This window comes from Urocitellus parryii, chromosome 11 (genome assembly GCF_045843805.1).
Source record: "Urocitellus parryii isolate mUroPar1 chromosome 11, mUroPar1.hap1, whole genome shotgun sequence".
NCBI lineage: Eukaryota > Metazoa > Chordata > Mammalia > Rodentia > Sciuridae > Urocitellus > Urocitellus parryii.
The window spans coordinates 10,007,298-10,027,486 of record NC_135541.1 but is presented as its reverse complement, the minus strand read 5'-3'; the positions used below and the strand labels follow the sequence as shown (position 1 = coordinate 10,027,486).

General features: G+C 40.8%; 1 protein-coding gene across 3 annotated transcripts in view; it reads right to left on the bottom strand.

Annotated features, from left to right (window-relative positions):
• Positions 1-20,189, bottom strand: part of LOC113191134 (protein DDI1 homolog 2) — a 46,414-nt gene that overhangs the window by 13,063 nt on the left and 13,162 nt on the right. Inside the window, exons 3-8 of one of the 3 annotated variants that reach the window (XM_077791443.1) lie at positions 17,501-17,740; positions 15,197-15,323; positions 12,391-12,518; positions 8,300-8,428; positions 2,366-2,469; positions 373-606 (exon numbers count right to left, since the gene is read on the bottom strand). In XM_077791443.1, the coding sequence (XP_077647569.1) occupies positions 373-606; positions 2,366-2,469; positions 8,300-8,428; positions 12,391-12,518; positions 15,197-15,323; positions 17,501-17,740 (962 nt within the window). Of the gene's footprint in view, positions 1-372; positions 607-2,365; positions 2,470-8,299; positions 8,429-12,390; positions 12,519-15,196; positions 15,324-17,500; positions 17,741-20,189 lie in introns of those variants that run through there. The other 2 variants (XM_026400768.2, XM_077791442.1) reach the window with 2 other exon arrangements.

The following is a 20,189-nucleotide window of genomic DNA, read 5'->3' as shown; positions in this document are numbered from 1 at the left end:
GATGACTGTTCAGCTGTGATTCTCATTGCTGTTTTTTTTTTTCTCTTTGGTGGTAGCATTTTCAGTAAATTTTAAAACTTAAGACTGCTTAGTCATAATGACAATGCTACTGTCCAAAATAAATGGATTAAGGAAAGAAAGTTTTAGGGAAATACTGCTGAACTTCAAAGTGTCTGTTTACTGTTATAATTTCCTTTAGGAAAAAAAGATGTCTTAAGAAGCCTACCAAAAAGTGAACTTGCTGTTTCTTGATCTGCTAACATAGAGTTTCTCTTTATTGGATAAAGAGATGGGAGGAGGCAGTAAGAAGACAGACAATGAGCACATCTAAAACTGATGGTGAGACTCATTACAAATGGAAAAGGTCCTTACCCCCACTGATACCACAAGCAATAAGAGCTTGGCCATCCAAATACCTGCATCCTCTGCTGATTTTTGAATGGCTTCTGCTAATTCCTGGTCTGCAATCTCCTCTGGCCGCACATCCTCTCGCCCAGCCCCATATGCCAACCGGGCACACTCTGGTAGCTCTCCCTCAGGAAGGAAGGTGGTCTGTGAGCCTGTGGTGCCGATCACCAGTACATTTTTCTTGAGGTCAATGGAACACTTAGGAGGAAGAAATGAAATGACCAGAGCAGATAAAACACCAAGCAGAAAAAGTATGATCCCGAATTTAAAACTCCATTCACAAAAAGCAACAAGGACAGGGAGAGATGGCTGCAAAAAACACCCTACTTTTATCTGGAAACCATTTAAATTTTAACCTTGGTGACACTGTCTGCTAAGTTAGATCTTTTTGTTTATTTTGAGATGGGCTCTTGCTATATTGCCCTGAACTTCTAGGCTCATGGAACCCTCCTCCCTTAGACTTCTGAGTAGCTGGGACTATAGGTGTGTGCCACCATGCACCATTTAGAATTCATTTTAATACTCAAAGTTTATAACAGTATAATTGTTACAGGATACACTTTTATATTTATTTGCCTTTAAAAAAATATTTGATCACTTCTGATTATAAATTGAGACCACACTATTCATAGTTTTATACATTGCTTCTTTCACTTATTATACAAATTACAGCTTGAATTCTACACCAATGGTCTCAAAAGTGATAGATGTACAAGGCGAATTTTAGAAAATATTTTTTATATGTATGCTACCCTTTTCTGTGTTGTTGCTTTGTTTTAGTTACCATACTGGAGATTGATCCAGGGGTGCTTTGCCACTGAGCCACATTCCCAGTCCTTTTAAAATTTTGAGACAGGGTCTTGCTCAGTTGCTGAGGCTCACCTCAACTTGTGATCCTCCTGCCTCAGCCTTCTGGGTCAGAGATTACAAGCATGCATCACTGTGCCTGGCCATTTCTGTCGTTGTTGTATCAACTTAACATAGGATAGTTGCACACACATATATTTATAAAATTGGAGAGTTTTGGTTTATGCTATGACTAACATACAGAGAAAGATAGTAAAAGTTAATGAATTAGGATTTATGTATATATATATATACATAATGTTAAGTCAATACGATGCAAATTCTTTTCTAGGATTTTGGGGTGTATGTGTGTGGTGTTGGGAATCTGACTCAGGGCATCACACACACTAGGTGAAAGCTATGCCACTTAACTGCACATCCAGCTGGAATTAAATTTTTAAATATTCAAAAATAACACATGAGGTACATGCCTATTATCCTAGCAACTTGGGAAGGTAAGGCAGGAGGAATACAAATCCAAGGTCTAGGCTGTCTGAAAAAAAATAATAATAGTAAGTCAAAGAAAAATGCTGGGCATAATAACTCAGTGGTAGTATGCCCCTGGGTTCAATCCCCATTACTGAAAAAAAAAAAAAAAAAGACATATTGACTACATATAAAAGCCCACTATGAAAGTTTTATTACCTAGTGAACACTATTTCTTTAATCAGGGTGAAATTATTATTCAGGCTAGAAATAAAAATATGACCATGAATTAATATATATTCAAATTATTGTCTCTATAATAAAAGAAGTTTAATCTTGACATCATCTATTGTACTTCCCTTAATTTGGAAGTTCTTCCAAGCACTATTTGATCAGCATCTAAGAATTACTAAAGATTTACTGAACTTAACACTCACAGTAAAACTTATTGAGTTCTAATCAGAATCTTGAAGCTACACTAGGAAACCAAATTGCCCATTAACATGTGAACACACAAAAAAAACTCAAGATTCCCAGAGAGATTTCACAAAGACATGCTATTTCTTGGAACAACAATCAACTAAGGATTGACTTTGTGGGTATGAAAGTCACGCTTCTTGGTTTTGCCATAGAGATAATGGCCATAGAACACACAAGAAGTAGGTGCAAACAAGTTCTTCATTACCTGATGCCGTTTAAGCATGTCTAGTCCCAGAAGCATGTCCATGGGCTGCTCCTCAAGTATAGAGAAAGAACATGCCAGGAAATCACCTTCAATTTGAACCTGAGCTAAAGCACAAAGAGAACAGGTTACTGATGTTTGCTTCAAAAGACCCAGGTGAACTCTGCAAATGAACTGATCATTATGTGTTTCACATCCTGCAATCAATCAAAGCCAAGGCAAAGCATGTTAACAGTTGAGTTAGCCTGAAAATCAACTGGGCAACTTAGCAGAACTATCTCAAAAATAAAATAAAATGTAGCTGGGCATGGCGGTTCATACCTGTAATTCCAGCAACTCAGCGTCCAGGCAAGAGGATTGCGAATTCTAAGCCAGCATCAGCAACTTAGTGAGATCCTAAACAACTTAGCAAGACTCAGTCTCAAATAAATAGATAGACAGATAGATAGATATGGAAATGTGGGTCTGTGGTCAAATATCTCTGGGTTCAATTCCCAGTACCAAGAGAAACAGAAAATAAAAAAGGTATTTCTCAGATTTTAAAAAAAGAGTATTTTGCGCTACCATTAAATAGCAAGCTGTAGAATATATAAAATTTATTATAGTAGAAAGTATAATAAACACCCACATCAAGTGCAGGGCACAACTTGGGAGGCTGAGGCAGGAGGATTGTCAAGTTTGAGGCCAGCCTCAGTACTTCAGTGAGACCTTGACTCAAGTAAAATAAAAAGAGGCTGGAAGTATAGCTCAGTGATACAGTGTTCAACCAGTACCTGGGCTCAAGCCCTAGTACTGCAAAAAACTTAAAACTCAAAGTTGGGACTCACTGTCTATTCCTCTAGTTAAGAGCCTCATGTACACCCACTCACCCTCCTCACTATCCTGGCTTTGTGTCAATCATCCCCAGCTTCTCCTTGTTTTTTGCCAGTTTTGTACGTATTTCTAAGCAGCATATTATTTCCCAGTTTTGAACTAAGATTTACCTCTTTTATTTAAAAAAGGCTGGGGGGGCGGGGGCGGCTGGAGTCACGGCTCAGTGGTAGAGCACTTGCGTAGCATGTGTGAGGCACTGGGTTCGATTCTCAGCACCACATAAATAAACAATTAAAGCTCCACCGATTACTAAAAAAATATATTTAAAAAAATTTCAGGGCTGGGGATGTGGCTCAAGCGGTAGCGCGCTCGCCTGGCATGCGTGCAGCCCGGGTTCGATCCTCAGCACCACATACCAACAAAGATGTTGTGTCCACCGAGAACTAAAAAAAATAAATATTGAAAATAAAATTCTCTCTCTCTCTCTCTCTCTTAAAAAAAAAAAAAAATTGAGATACAGCCCAGCAGATGTGCATGCCTCCACTACTCTCACTTTCAGCCCCGCCCCCCCCCAGCACCGCAAAGGCCAACAGCCCCCACTGGTGCCCTCACTCGCAGTGACTGGGCTCCTTCGGCAGCTACTGGTCTCTGCTGACCTGAGCAATGGGACTGTCACATGGTGTGTGGCCCCCTTGTCTACCTGAACCTCTCTAAAATGAATTTTACGAAGTAAAATCCCCAGGTTCTGGGGGTGCTGTGTCAACCTCACTAGGTGGTAGTGAATTATCCTCAAAAATGATTGCAGCACAATGAGCTCCTGCTGCTCCATGTTCTCACCAACATTTGATAACAGATTTTAAATCTTTGCTAACCTGGCAAGTGAATTTGTATTTCTTGTATGAATAATGAGGTTGAGCAAATTTTCACATAATCATTAACTATTTGCATTTCCTCTTCCTGTGGAAAGATAGCTGAATTTCCTGTTCAATTACTGCCATAAATGTTCCTCTTTTCTCTCCCACCAAACTGGAGAACACAGATACAAACACAAACCCTTCATTAGTTATGTTACTGAAGTTCTTTCTCAGGTTGTTCATGTTATTTGCAGTATTGCCCCTGCCCACATACTGGGGATTGAATCCAGGGGTGCTCTACCACTGAGCCACACTAGCAGCACTTTCATTTTTTTAATTTGAGATCAAACTTGCAATCATCTGCCTCAGCCTCTGTCTGGAGTTGTTGGAATTATATGCATGTGCCACTGTGCCCAGCTCAAGTTCTTAATCTTAATGTGACTAATGGAACATAGTAAATAATTTCCTTCCTATCTTTTAAAGAACTCCTTTCCTACCAAGATATCCTTCTACATTCTCTTCCCAGAGCGCTGACTTTGCCTTCCCAGCTCTATCTTTACTCCACCTGGTCTGACTTGTGTCTATGCAGTGGAGCAGGGTCCAATTTCTAATCAATTCATTTTTCCACATGAACGCCCAAATGTCCCAACAGCATTTTCTGAAACATGACCCCTGCTCTGTAAGGACATCATCTCTAATTCATCAAAGTTCAATTAAGCATGAGTATGTCCCTTTTGGTATTTTCTAGATTGTTCTAGATATCAAGTCAAAGGACTAAGACTTATTCTAGAGCATCTTGCCTTTCTTGCTAAGTAACAGGCCCACACAAAATTTAAAATTAGCATACATAATCTTATTTAAAAAATCAGGATTTGGATGTTATTGTGACTCTGTAGACAAATATGGTAATTATGATCTCCAACAGAGTGTCCTAATCCATGGGAAAGCTTTTACTTAGATTGTTATACAGGTTTTCTTTATATCTTGTCATGCTAGAATTGCAAAACAGTCCACTCACAAGGACACAAGGGACTGGTATTTATTTTGTCTCTTGGGGTACTAGAGATTAAACTTAGAAGTGCTTTATCACTGAGGCACACACCCACGTTTACTTATTCATCCATTTATTTATTTATTTGGGTGCTAGGGATTAAACTTAGAAGTGCCTTATCACTGAGGCACACATCCACCTTTTTAAAATTTATTTATTTATTTATTTATTGGAGACAGGATCTCGCTAAGTTGCTGAGGCTGGCCTTGAACTTGTGGTTCTCTTGTCTCAGCCTCCAGAGTGCCTAGGATTACAGCCGGCCTGGTATCTCCTGTTATCTTCTCACACCCATGAAAAACCTGAGAATTCAGCCTCTAAAGCAACCAACCTGTACTATTTCTGCTCAATTCTTCAGTCCTACTATGTTTAGGACATGTAAGAACAAGGCATTTAAACTCTATTCTACACAAATCAATTAAAGAAATACAAAGACCCTAATATACAGCCCATATAGTTCAAAACACAGGTTCAATTGAGCATGAAAGGAAAAGATGAACAGGAAGAAAAGCTACCATTTGCAATAAAAGTAACAATAAGAAACCACATTTTTTTTTCCAAATTTTTTTTTTTTAATTGTAGACAGGCACAATACCTTTATTTTATTTGTTTTTATGTGGTGCTGAGGATCAAATCCTGTGCCTCACACATGCAAGGCAAATGCTCTGCCAACTGAGCTACAACCCCAGCCCCAAGAAACCACCTTTTTTTATTTTATAAATTTAAGGCAGAAAATGAATAACATTTAATGGTATAAGACATTAAGATGAATATTCATAAAGTGGTGGGTAAACTAAACTGGTACAAGTTAGCAATATATGAAAAGCCTTAAGGCATACATACACACACACACACACACACACACACACACATATATATTTTAGGGGGCAGGTGGGTACCAGGAATTGAACCCAGGGGTGCTTAACCATGAGCTACATCCCCAGCCTTTTTTGTTTTTGTTTTTTTTTAGTGACAGAGTTGCTAAGTTGCTTAGGGCCTCATTAAACTGCCAAGGCTGGCTTTGAACTTGAGATCCTCTTGCCTCCTGAGCCATTGGGACTACAGGTTATGCATTACCATGCCTGACTTTGCATTCATTACGTTCACTTGGTAATCTCACAGGAATTTAGGCTTAGGAAAAACACTCAAAATGTGCATAAAAATCTACTGTCATGTTATACTTAACAAAATATTGGTGTGTGTGTGGGGGGGTATATCCCAAAAGCTGATCATTTAGCCCATAACAGAAAGCTGTGCACTTATTTGACTGATTCTTATGAAACTTAAAGAGTGACACTGGGAAAATGTTATGTTATTTTTTCTTAAAGCTGAGCAGAGCTGGATGTAGTGGTGTACACCTGTGCTCTTAACAATTTGGAAGTCTGAGACAGGAGCATGGCAAGTTCAAAACCAGCCTCAGCAACTCAACAAGATCCTGTCTCAAAATAAAAAATAAAAAGTGCTGAGGATAAGGCTTAATGGTTAAGCTCCCCTGGGTTCAATCCCTGGTACCCACCCCCACCCCATAAAAGCTAAGCATAAAACTATATCCATTATATGACCACCTTTCACAAGCGTGGGAGGGCACAGGGCTGGGGATGTACCTCAGAGGTAGAGCACTTGCCCAGCATGTATAAGGCCCCTGAGTTCAATCCCCAGCACCTCAAACCAAACCACAACACAAAACAACTTTGGAACTGGAAAGCAGATGACAGTGAAGAAAGTGGCCCAGTTTATATCTCAGACCCTATAAGGTCAAAGGCAGCTCTGCAAACAGGCGAAGGTGGCAGAAGGAGAAGACAGACCAAGCATGAACAGGTCCAATCAACTCTTGGGATGCCTCCTGTACTCTGCCAGGCTGGTTACCTTTCACTCCACTGGCAGACTTGGGTGTATCTCCTAAAGAGGCGAAATGGGCTCTCTCAGCAGAGGTGGGTACAGAGAACAGCAAATACAAAGCAAGCAACTAACTGGAAACCAAGAGGATGAGGGAAAGATACTAGACTGACTTTTTGATCCACTTTCAGACCATCCTTCAGTTAAGATATCAAGCACCATGGATGCCCACCCAAATAACCATTCACATAGACTGGAATGTCCCTAGAACTGAAGGAAGTGAGTTTCCAGATTAAAAAGTTCATCAAGTAGCCAGTGCAAGAGATGGACAGCCGTACCAAGTACATCAAAAGACTCAAGTCAAAGAGAAGGTCTACAAGCTACAGAAAAAAAAAAAAAAAAGGACCAAGACCATACAGCTGCTCTTCAGCAACACCGAAAATGCTAAGGGTAAGGCACAATGTCTCAAAACTATGGACGGAAGGACTGTCTCAATTGACATTGCTTGCCTGGCATACACAAGGTGCAATCCCTAGTACAGCAAGAACAAATTTAAAAAAGGGAAAGACATGGGATTCATGTTAATACAACACAGCAGAGGAAAAAGGATTCTCAGGACACGATCAAGAGAAATTCCCAAGCAACAGCCATGGAGCAGGTCTAGAACCATTATCCAGGCTTTGAAAGAAGTGTACAGAACACTTGCATAATGAGGAAGTGTCTGGAGATGAGTGGTACATAACAAATAAAATGACACTTCCCAAAAGGACAATTAGTAATTCCAAGAAAAAAAAATACTACACATAAAAAAGAAAAGCAATTATATTTAGTCAGTCTACCTCTCAAAAGCGTTTGCATAGTCATATCAGTAAACAGCAGTATAAACCCACTATGTAGAAATACGGAGGTAAACTCAGGATGCTGAAGCTGAGGCAGGAGGATCTCAAGTTTGAGATAAACCTCAGGAATTTACGGAGGCTCTAAGCAATTTAGTGAGACCCTGTCTCAAAATAAAAAATAAAACCCGCAGGGGATGTGGCTCAGTGGTAAAGCAACTCTGAACTCAATCCCCAGTACAAAAAAGAAAAGAAAGATGGGAGAGGGAGGGGGAGGGGGAGAGGGAGGGGTGGGGGTGAGGGGAGAAATAGCCAAAACAATAGGGGTGAATACCTCTGGGGAGCAGGAAAGCAGGAAATACAAGTGTGTAGTCTAGTTTTTTGGTAACCGATGAAAACATGTACATATAATCTCGGTAAACACAGGATTCAGGGGAATTAAAGCTTGCTGAATCCAATGTACCCAAGAAAGATAGTTTGTCCAAAATCTTAAAATCGTTCTATACATACCCTACAAAAATACAGCAACACCCAAGCAGCTTTCACTCACCTAGATGTACCCTTCCAATAATTTTCTGGGTGCCCACTCCTTTGGCAATCCCTGCCCACCGACGGTCCACCAGCCTCATTATATTACACCTCTCCGCACAAGCCTGGCTCATTATGGTCATCTGGGCACCTGAAGGGGGAGAGAAAAACATCAAATGATTAAAAAAAAAAAAAAAAAAAAAAATCCATATTTGTGGTAAGATTCACAATACAGCACTATGAACAAGGCAGAAGAAGAAATTGTCATTTGCAAGAAAAATGAATAAAATTTGAGAATATGTATTTAAGCAAAATAAGCCCAAGTCAGAAAGTCCAGGGTCATGTTTCTCTCATATGCAGACGCTAGAAAGGAAAAAAGAAAAGAAAGGATCTCATGAAAATCAAAGCTAGACCAGTGGAGGAAAGGATCCAGAGGGAGGGAAGGAGGGAGGAGGACCAGGGGAAATACTTGGGAATGAAACTGATCAAATTATATCGTCCTGTCATGTGTATTGGTAACAACGAATCCCACTGTTTTTAATCAATAGAGAGCTGGGGTTATGGCCTAGTGGTAGAGCACTTGCCTAGCATATGTGAGGCCCTGGGTTCGATTCTCAACACCACAGGTAAATAAATAAATAAAGGTCCATCATCAAAAACAAACTAACAAAACTTTATCAATAAAAAGCAAAAACTACCGGGGCTAAGGTTGTGGCTCGGCGGTAGAGCGCTCGCCTCGCATGTGTAAGGCCCTGGGTTCAATCCTCAGCACCACATACAAATAAATAAATAAAATAAGTATATTGTGTCTAACTAAAAAAAAAAAAAAAAAAAAAAAAACTACCTAGAAAGGGCCTCCTAAAAGCTCAAACCATGACTACTATTTCTATAAACCTAAATGATAAAATACCACTAACAATTTTCATGAAGCCTCCCTCCTTTTATTTTGGAGGCACTGGGGATTGAACCCAGGGGAGCTCAAACACTGAGCTACCCCTCTATCCCTTTTAATTTTTTATTTTGAGATAGGGTCTTGCTATCCTCTAGCCTCAGCCTTGCAAGTTGCTGGGATTACAAGTGTGCACCACTGTGCCTAGCTTCACAGAGTATTTCTAAGCATTTTATCACTTTATTTTTATTTCAAATGTTGGGACACTAAAGCTCATCAACAAAAAATACATCCTCGGCTGGGGTTCAGTGGTAGCACACTTGCCTGGCATGTGTGAAGCACTGGGTTCAATTCTCAGCACCACATACAAATAAATAAGTCTATCAACAACTTAAAAAAAAAATATATATATATATATATATATATATATATCCTAAGGCTAGGGATATAGTTTAGTGGTAATAGTACTTGCCTAGCATGCTGAAGACCCTAGGTTTGATCTCCACTAACACACACGCACGCACACACAAAACCAACCAAACAAAAAAAACCCCAAAACACACTAACCCGAAAAACTATATTATTCCAAGAAACAGAAGTGAAGTCCTCATTCTGTGGGCACAAATCAGGCCTTCTTCCTGTTAAAGTTGAGGCCATTTAGGGTATCTTCTCCTGTATGTATAGGTATTTAGCTGAAGTTGGCCCATATAAAAGACAACTTCCCAGGGCTGAGGTTGTGGTTCAGTGTAGAACGCTCACCTAGCACATGTGAGGCACTGGGTTACTGGGTTAGATCCTCAGCACCACATATAAATAAATAAATTAAATAAAGGTATTAAAGACAACTTCCCCAATTTTCACCTATAATCCTAAAATCTCCCTTGAACTATATAGTTCCATATTCTTATGTGTTGGACATGTCTATCTCAGAGCCAAAAGGTATAAAATTTTTCTCCCTGCAAATAATTCTCACTTTGGATTTCTTTTTCTTTGCAATGAAATCATTTCCTTGTAGTCCTAAAACCTGGACAGAACTCACTGTTGATTTCTCCCATGTTCCCTCTGCTCTCACACTCTGTCCTAAACATATAAACAAATAAATTCTATTTCTGACCTTTCCCTTTATTTTATTATCATTTTTTTTGTAGTTGTGTATGGACAGCATGCTTTACTTTATTTTTATACGGTGTTAAGGATTGAACACAGTGCCTCACAAATGCTAGGCAAGCACTCTGCTGTTGAGCTACAGCCCTAGCCCCAACCTTTCCCTTTCTAACCATAGCTATTGACCTAGCTCACACCCTCTCCTCTTGAAAGTGGACTGCCTCTCTGGCTTCCAAACCACTCTGTGGATGTGTAGTTTAAAGCACGGAAATGACCCTTAGGGGGTACAGATTCTCCAGATCTGTCTCCGCCTTCTATTTTACTAAACTATCACCTTCAAATCACTTTTTCTCTCCCTTTTTAGTAGTCCTCAATGGTTTCTGCTCTGCATTAGACTGTCAAACCACACCCCAGTGTTTCTATCCAAGTCTTGCACTGCCCCTCCCCAGGTTGTCAGGAGCAGGACCGTGATCCCTTTGCCTCTAGCTCCCTTGGGTCCCTACCCTGCTACCTCCAAGGCCCAATTCAAGACCTACTTTCCCCTAAGCAACTCCACGTCTCATTCAATCGAGCACATCTGTTCAGTTCACCCATTAGAACCCTACCCCTGACTAGCACGGAAAGCTCCTGGCATTTGAGAAAGACAAGACTCAACAAGGCCTAGAAATAGTCAAGAAAGAGAAATTTTAAGAGGGCAATCCTTTTTATTTCCTCCTTCCTCACCTTACTTCAAAATAGTTAATTATTAATTAATTAAATAGTTACAATAATTAAAGTAAGCACTCCAGGGTGAATGACCCTTTCCTTGCTCTCCTGCCTCTTCCCACGCTTCAGCTTAAACATCCTCTCTTTGGGAATATGCTCTGCACGCTCCAGTCAGAAGGAGAATGTGATCTTTATGCCCACCCAACACTCAGCTGGCTTGGCGCAATGGTGAAGAGTTCTCGCAATAAGCAGACCTAGGCATGAATCACACTCCACCACACATCAACTCTGCATGCCTGGAAGAGGACTTTACCTCTCCCAGCCATTTCCTTTCTGAAAAACAGGAACACAACTCTTGGTATGGTCTGAAGATGAAAGACAATGGCCTGATGGTACTCATGAATAGCTGGCTTGGCGCTTGGCACAGTACAGATGGGTGGTAAAGCAGGATCCCACGTGGGTTTCTCTCTTGCACTCACACCGGAGCCCTCTGAACCCTAGTGAGTAAGTCTTCCCACCGAGCACTCAGCACAGGCACTTTATCTCTAAAGCCCAATCATTAGATTTACTTCTCAAAGGGCGCAGTGGCTCATGCCTGTACTCTCTTGGGAAACAGAGGGAGGAAGATCACAAGTTCACCCTAGTCTCAGCAGCTTTGCAAAGCCCTAAGCATGAACCTGTCTTCATCGAGACCCTGTCTCTAAATATAAAAATGGGACAGGGATGTGGCTCAGCTGTCAATTCCTAGTAACACCCCCCCCCCCGCGAAAAACAAAAACTCCCAAGAATGTTTGCATCTCAAGACACAAACTCATGACCACAGCTAAAGCAAAGTATATGCTCAGGGTCTCTGGTGAACAAAGGGAGGCCACTCATCTGAGCAGGGACTTCTCTGTTCCAGGACTTGCCCTACTCTACAGCCTGAAGTGAAACACAGGAACCTGGATGCCCAAGACACTTGGTCACACCCCAGGGGGCAGTCACAGTGTGCTCATGCTAAAAAGCAAAGAGTTACTATTGGGAGAAGAGGTGCCAATTAATACATAAACTACCTTCAGCCTTGAGAGGCAAGCTCCCTTTCCTGCCTGGCCGCTAAGTTCTGTACCCTGTTTGGCCTGATACTCCTCACAGCTCCTCCCCAGGTGCTGGCACACAGACCAGGTTGAAATATTTTTGACCTATACCTTACACAGCTCCTCCCTGCAGCTCCTTATTCTAAATCTATTACTCCCAATTTCTTATAGAATTACCTGAGAAAATTAGGGGTGCTAAATAAGGGGAGGCAGGAAGATAAAGGAGACACTGCAAAATAGAAAACTGGTTAAGAAGCAATTTAATAAATGATCTGTGTAAGCAAACACTCCAGGTCAGATCAGGATGTGGGGGCACTGAGATACAAAAGATGGAGCTGTCACCTGAGTCAACAAAGGCTTTCACAGGGTGTCCGTTCACCTTGCAGTTGATATAGAGCATCACTACTTGGCCAAAGCTCTCCGGAGCCTCTTCCATGGCTATGGTCATGTTCTCCTCAATGTTCTGTTGCCTGTAACAAACCAAAACCAGGCAAACTGAAGCACCGTTTCCAAGAAGAGAGATCTGTTTCAAAGTCACGATGTTAACAACAGGTTTGTACATGTCTTCTGCGCTAACTAGAGCAGCTGAGTCATGGGATAGAAACTGGTGTTCTATCCTACAGAAGGGTTTAGTAGGAGGTGATGAGATCTGCAGCGGGCAGAAAATCTAAAGGCACCAAAATTACCCTCACGTAAAACAAATATGCTCAAAAGTAGGAAAATAAACTTCTGGAGGGCAGGGTCATGACCATCTTTGTACTGTACAATGTTAGAATTTCATAAAAGCTCCAATTTTCACGGAGGACTTACTGGGCAGTAAATACACTCCCCGTACCCAGCCCATTTAACACACTACACCCAACACACAGGTACTTCGACTGTCTGAACTGTACTGGCTGTGTACACCCAACTCTATCTATAAAATGAGAATAACGATAATTTCCTCCCATCACAGGGGCTGAGACGGGTAAAGCAACTAGTGGTGGAAGAGCAGATGTTCAAAACATGCCTCTATCTATTGCTGAAAACTGCATATACTTACTACGGGTTCACCAGGCTCATCAAATCATTTCTTTAAAAATTCAGCGTAACTAATTCTTATACAAGAGAAGCATGTAAAAGGGAGTCACGGCTCACTCCAGCAACTCCCAACTTCTTCCTACAAGTACTACCAAATGCCACCAGGTCAGCAGTTGCACAACTTACCTGAAGAAACAACAGGGTCTAAGATTGGTGATAAACTACACTGTCAACCATGGGCTGCCAAACTGCAGCCCAGTATCAGTTTGAGTTAACACATTTTTATGTGAACACAGCAACACCATGCATTTTACATGCTGACCCACTGTCTATGGCTGCTCTTAAACGGCAGGGGCAGAGCTGAGTCTAGGCTCAGAGATCGTATGGCCGACGAAACCTAAAATATTTACAACTAGTCCTTTATGGAAAAGTCTGCTGACCCTTGCTCCAACCTACAATACTTGTCCTTTCTGTGATGACACTCCAGCTCAACTGAGCTGACTGCTTAATCAGCTGTCCTATAATAAAATATTAAACTTCCCAGAAAGTCAAAGGCACCCTTGTTTAATTTAGTTAGGCAAATAAGAAGGCTATTACAGCTCAGCGTACACATACCCTATGTGACATGCCAGATAAAACTTTAATAGGCATTTGATATAATTACATAGATTTTATCCTGCTGCTCATTATTAATTTTAGAAATAACTTAAAATTAATTGTGTACCCTGATCCTGAATTGACTCCAATTCCAATTTAAGTTTCAGCAAAAAATCCTCTAAGATAATACCAGTTACTTTGGCTATTCTGGGTTCTGTATATGAAGAGCTTCTTCAGAGGAACAAGGTTTTCTCCTTTCAAGAATGGATGCATTACTCAGTTTCCTTTACCCCACCCATGGAAGGAAACATGAGCCATATGGACATGCTCCATTTCACTTCTGTTCTTCAACAGCTCAGTATTGTAGTTTGCCTATGACGCCTTCCCACCCCTTCTGCTTCCTGGGCTATGCGCAACTAGTCTTGACCCGCCAGGTCTCCCTTATAGCTTCAGTGCAGTATCTTCTATATTGTGCTCTCCCTGGGTAGCTTTACTAGTGAGATATTTCTCAAAGATGCTTACTATCACTCTCTCAGACAATTAACAGAAATCAACAAGAACATGAATGAATAGCTCAGAACTATCAACTGATTTTGGCACACAATTCACATTTCTTTGATTTCAAGTGTAGTCAAAGAAATAAGAAATAAAAAAGCATTATTTGACTTCCAAGCAACAGAAATACAAAAACCAAGTTAGGCCTCATTTAAGTGATCAAAGATAAGAAAATAGCCCCATAAAAGCCGCTATCCTACACAGTCTAACTGGCATACTGGTTCAGTTATGTTCTTCATACTTAAACTAAGACCTTTATAATTAGTAACATAAACTAAATTGGTGGGGAGGCTCAGCTGTTCTTCTATTCAAATAGCACCTTACTTGTGACTAGTGATGTGCCATGGCTGGCACTAGCAGACTGCACTTGCTTAGGCTCCACTCCTGAGGAATTCTGATCCATTAGAAGGGCCCATGCATCTGCATTTTTAAAAGCGGCTTGTGTGCTTCGATGCAGTCCAAGGTGAGGACCACTGCACCATAGAACTGGAGCTAGAAGTGAGTCCTGCTGTCAGCTAATTGGCCAGCACAAGAACAGCAAAGGAAGACGGACGAACAACAGGGCCCCACCGAGCAGAGCTATCTTGTTAATCCAATCATCTTCAAGCCCTGAATTTAATCAGGACACACACAACATGTCTAAGGAAAAAAATCAAATCAGCCTAGCTGTCTCACCAGATGGGGTTTCTACTTAGTCCTGGGGTCACCAACCTGGAGCTGAATCTATCTTATGTGCTAGTCCGCTATCTTTGTAACACTTCTTGGAAAAAATGAAAGTCATTAAGTTAGACACCTGGACCTTTGTAATGTTGGATCAAAATGTGAGGAAAATAGAATTACCTAAAAGACAGGTTATTATCTCAACTTTGAAACAGGGAAGCTACCTCCAAGCAGATGTCCAGCCAATGCCAGATGTCCTGCAGTGTGGGAAACCTGGATGCTCTGAGGCTTGCTCTTAAGGTGAACAGATCATTACCTTATATCTTCTTCTATCTTTGCCTGAGCTTCAAGATCAAAGGGGTCAGCAGAAAAGAGACGAATTCTTTCTTGTTCTCTCCGGGCTCGGTCTTGCTGCTGCTCTACTAGAACCCTGGAAAATTTGTCTTCAAAAATAAGGGAGAAAAAATCTTAAGCTGCACTCTATTTGCATTATTTACCAGTAATTTCCCACACCAATTTTTTATTTGAGTGGTACTGGGAAGTAAACCCAGGGTTGCTGTACCACATAGCTATATCCTCATCCATTTTAAGATAGTGGTCTTGCTAACTTGCCCAGGCCAGTCTTAAACTTGTGATCCTCCTGCCGCAGCCTCCTACGCAGCTGAAATTACAGGTGTGCGGCCACCATATCTAGCCCACACTAAACAATTTCTCAAAATTCAACTGTAAAAGATGTGAACAGAGGGGCTGGGGATATAGCTCAGTTGGTAAAGTGCTTGCCTTGCATCCCCTGGGTTCAATCCCCAGGACCACACACACACACACACACACACAAACACACACAAAAGACATGGACAGGATTCGTAAAAATTTTCTGAGGGCTGGGGATGTGGCTCAAGCGGTAGCACGCTCGCCTGGCATGCGTGCGGCCCAGGTTCGATCCTCAGCACCACATACAAACAAAGATGTTGTGACCACCGATAACTAAAAAATAAATATTAAAATTCATTCTCTCTCTCTCTCTCTTTAAAAAAAAAAATTTTAAATGAGCATTTTCTTTCTAATTTCTGAGGCATCACTGTTTTCTTCATTTAAATTCAGTACAAAGAAACAGTATTTTCAGATGAGTGTGATAGTGCACACCTGCAATCCAGTGACTTAGGAGGCTAAAACAGAAGAATCTCAAGTTCAAGTTCAGCCTCAGCAACTTAGTGAGGTCCTGCCTCAAAATATAAGTTAAAAAAAAAAAAAAAACTGGCTCAGTAATAGAGTACCTAGGGTTCAATCTCCAGTACTGTTAAAAAAAAGAAAAAGGGAAAAAACAGTATTATCAAAAACCTTTCATTTTTATAACAAGTTGCCCATTGTGTACTGTTTCTACTCAGATAACTTTTAAATTTAGCCAGTAAGGAATGACTATCTGAATGGCACATAAGTGTCTCCAAGCCTCCCTGCCCACTGTCCTCATTATCCTGTTACCTAAGAAAAAAACAGAGCACTCTATAATCCCCTTTCTCCTTTTCTATCTTCATTTCCTTTGTAACACTGTGCCTTAGGCCAGATAAATTGAGTGCAAACCAATGTTAGTCTACCAGTATTTTGTGTGTACTGATGGGGAAAAAGTAGGAAAATTAGCAAATGGAAAACAAAACAAAAAAACTACTGCTTGCTACAACAAGATGTAAGTATTTTGCCATTTTTTAAATGGTGGTGCATGAAATGTATAAACTTAAATGTGCTATCACCATCGTCTCTGGTCTCTGGCAATTAGGTATGATAACCAAAGAAACCAAGGTCATGGTCATTTGAACTATTAGCACACACAATGCGGCCAAATCCAAGAATTCAGTGAAGTAAAAAGCTAACTAACACAAAGGGGTCTGGGGATGTGGCTCAAGCGGTATCACGCTCGCCTGGCATGCATGCGGCCCGGGTTTGATCCTCAGCACCACATACAAACAAAGATGTTGTATCTGCCGAAAAACTAAAACTAAAAAAATATTTAAAAAAAAAAAATTCTCTCTCTCTCTCCCTCTCCTCTTAAAAAAAAAAAAAAAAAAAACTAACACAAAGGACCATACACGCTATGATTACATATATAGCAAGTTCAAAAATATACAAAACCAATCTATACTGAGTATCCATTGCAGCCTCCGGGGGAGGAAAATGTCTAGAAGGGAACATAATGGAGCTTTCTAGAGTGAACGACAAGTTCCGTATCTTATTGGGGTTACATAGCTTGTCAAAACACAATGAATTAAAAACTTCAAATCTGTGTACTTCTCTGTAAGTAAACGCCACCTCAACTGAAAAATAATCAATTGAGGAAGGAGTTATTTTGGTGTCCTAAACTAAAAGCTCTTCGGCTGGGATAAGCTCACTTCCTGGAGATCTTGAACTTGAAGATCTAACTGAGTAGGTCAAAATATCAGAACCTGGCTCAGCTGCTGCTAAAACAATGAGAAACAAAGTAGAGACCAGTTCAGAGGGTCTCAGTTCTAGAGCCTACTACTGCCCTTCACCCAACCTCGAACACTAGCACTGATTCACACCTCACACAAGACCACCAATATGGCCAACTAATCACCTCACCTGCAACCCTCCACACGTAGAAGCTTACCAAGATCTCCACTGAGCAGCGCCTCCGCCAGGGGCGGGTTGCGCTCCTTCAGCAAGGACAACTCGTGTGGGTTGGCCAGCAGCATGTCTCGTAGCAGGGCAGGGTTGTCCAAGCCCTGAGGAGAGGATGTCGTTTCTCCAGGAGATGAGTGGGGCTGCTGTGCTCCTTGGGGCAGGCGCTGCCGGGGGCTCGATGTGCCAGGCACAGCTATACTACTGAAGTCTATCCGGGGTAGGTCTGCTGCAGGAAGAAAATCAAAAAACCAATCACCTTTATCCAAATGACTCCAAAAAACAAGTACTTAAAGGAAACAGTCAATACTTGCTCAAATGTGGTATGCAGTGGCCAATGGTAATGGCAGACAGGAATGGATTTCCCCATTGTTCTTTCTCACTTGGAATCTCACTAAGAGTCAACCAACAATATAATTACATAACTCTGGATGTGGGTCTTGAGAAAAATCCTAGTCTGCTTTAACATGCTTCAAAGATTTCTGCCACTTGAGGTAGAACACTATACATACCAAACGAACCGCATAAACACTGGATGCTAAACTCTGCAAGTCTGTGTTAAATACATTGATTTGGGGAAGTCCCTCCAACCTACCCTAGGAATTGAACCCAGCAGCACTCTACCATTGTGCTATATGCCCGGTTCTATTTTTCTTTTCTTTCTTTTTTTTTGAGACTGAGTCTTCCCTAGGTTTCAAGGCTGGTCTCAAACTTGCAATACTCCTGTCTTTAGCCTCTAGAGTCACTGGCATTAGAGACCTGAGCCACTATGCCCAATGGAAGAGCTCTTAGTAGTTCTTTGAATTTATACACTCATCTGTACATCACCATTTACTCTTCTCATTATCTTGGAGCTAGTGGGTACAATCACTTTATAGGAGAGAAAAACTGAAGAAAAGGAACTGCACAGGCTCTTGTTGATGGGTCCACCAAAAGCTGTCACAGGTTTAAAGACTACAATTCCCAGGTGCTGTACTCTAGGCTGAGCTGATCTTATTAAAAAGAAAGAGCAGGGCTGGGGCTAGGACTCAGTGGTAGAGCTCTTACCTCACATGTGTGAGGCACTGAGTTCAATTCTCAGCACTCCAAACAAATAAATGAATAAAATAAAAATAAAGGTCCATCAACAACTAAAAATTATGTAAAAAAAAAAAAAAAGTGCAGAAGTCCTATTCCTTACACAAAAGACCTACACATTGCACAAAATGTTCAGAAAGAGTAAGTACAAAGAGACAGAAAGCAGACTTGTGGAGCATCCGGAAAATATGAAAGACTGCTAGTAAGTACAGGTGATAAAAATGAACTAAAATTACTTGTAGTGATAGTTGCACAACTGTGAATATACTAAAAACCACTGAATTGTATCCTTTAATGGGTGGATAATATGGTATATGAATTATAAAGCTGTTATAAAAAAAGAAGAAAAAGGAAAAATAAATAAGCAGAGCTAGAATGGGCAACAAGCTTGAGTAAATATACATTTTTCAATTTTTTTTTTTTTTTTTTTTTTTTTTTAATTTTGAGGCAGGGTCTCACTAAGTTGCCAAGGCTGGTCAGGAACTTTCGATCTTCCTGCCTCAGCCTGCTAAGTTGATGAGATTACAGGTAATTGCCACCACATCTAGCTCCTCCCAGAATATATTTAATGGTCAAACTTGTCCAAATTCTGGCGCAAAAGGACCTCAAATACAAAAAAGGACAGGTTAAACTCAGGCCTAAAATTTTGGCCTTGCAGTATGAGTTCAACAAGCTACTGTCTTCAAATAGACTTCAACTGATGCATATTTTGGAGAGAGAGACAGACACAACAACTACTGAAAACAAACAGCACAATCTCTGTGAGGTCACTAATCTACATCAACTAGAAAAACATATGGAGGGGCCTTCTTGGCAGGTCAAGAAATTTTATCTCTACCCCCCATTACACGTTATCTTGAGAGTCCACTCACTTCAAAACTATTCTGAAAAACTTGTTTACTTTGTAAACCAGATCCCTCCCACTAACAACATATCGACTATCTTGTCCACAAGGAAACAACACAGAAAAAAAACAGTGACTCTCCAGTACTAACAACCTCAACAAATTAACCAAAGAAAGATTTGGTTTTTGTTGATTAGCATACTTGAACCACTACTCTTTGTAAAGTTTAGCAGTAGCCCCAAGGGACTAATGCAATCCAGATCTGAAGAAGTCAGTGCTTAATTGTCTTACACAGCTCCAGTTTCAGGCTGAATGGAAGCACTGTGTTCCAGGCTGAGTCTCATCACCCAAGACTCCTATCATATGTTACCATAGACTTTAAAACCAAGTGACCTGCTGGTTAACACTGTTTAGAGAATGGTGACAGAATATGGCAGAGAGTGGAAAAAAACAGTACCTCCCAACAAGCAGTTAGACACAAGGATCTAATAAACATTTTGTGGATCATGAGTATCTAAGGAAACTATGGATCTTCTCACCACTGAAAAAATGTTCAGGTGGACACCCACAATTCTGCCTGTTATTTCAGGGACACAGAAATCTCCTAAATCTAAATGCAGACAGCCAAGACACATAACAATTTCTTCTCAAATGATTAATACAGTTCTGGTATGAAAGAATCAGAACTTGGGCTGGGGATGTGGCTCAAGCGGTAGCGCGCTCGCCTGGCATGTGTGCGGCCCGGGTTCGATCCTCA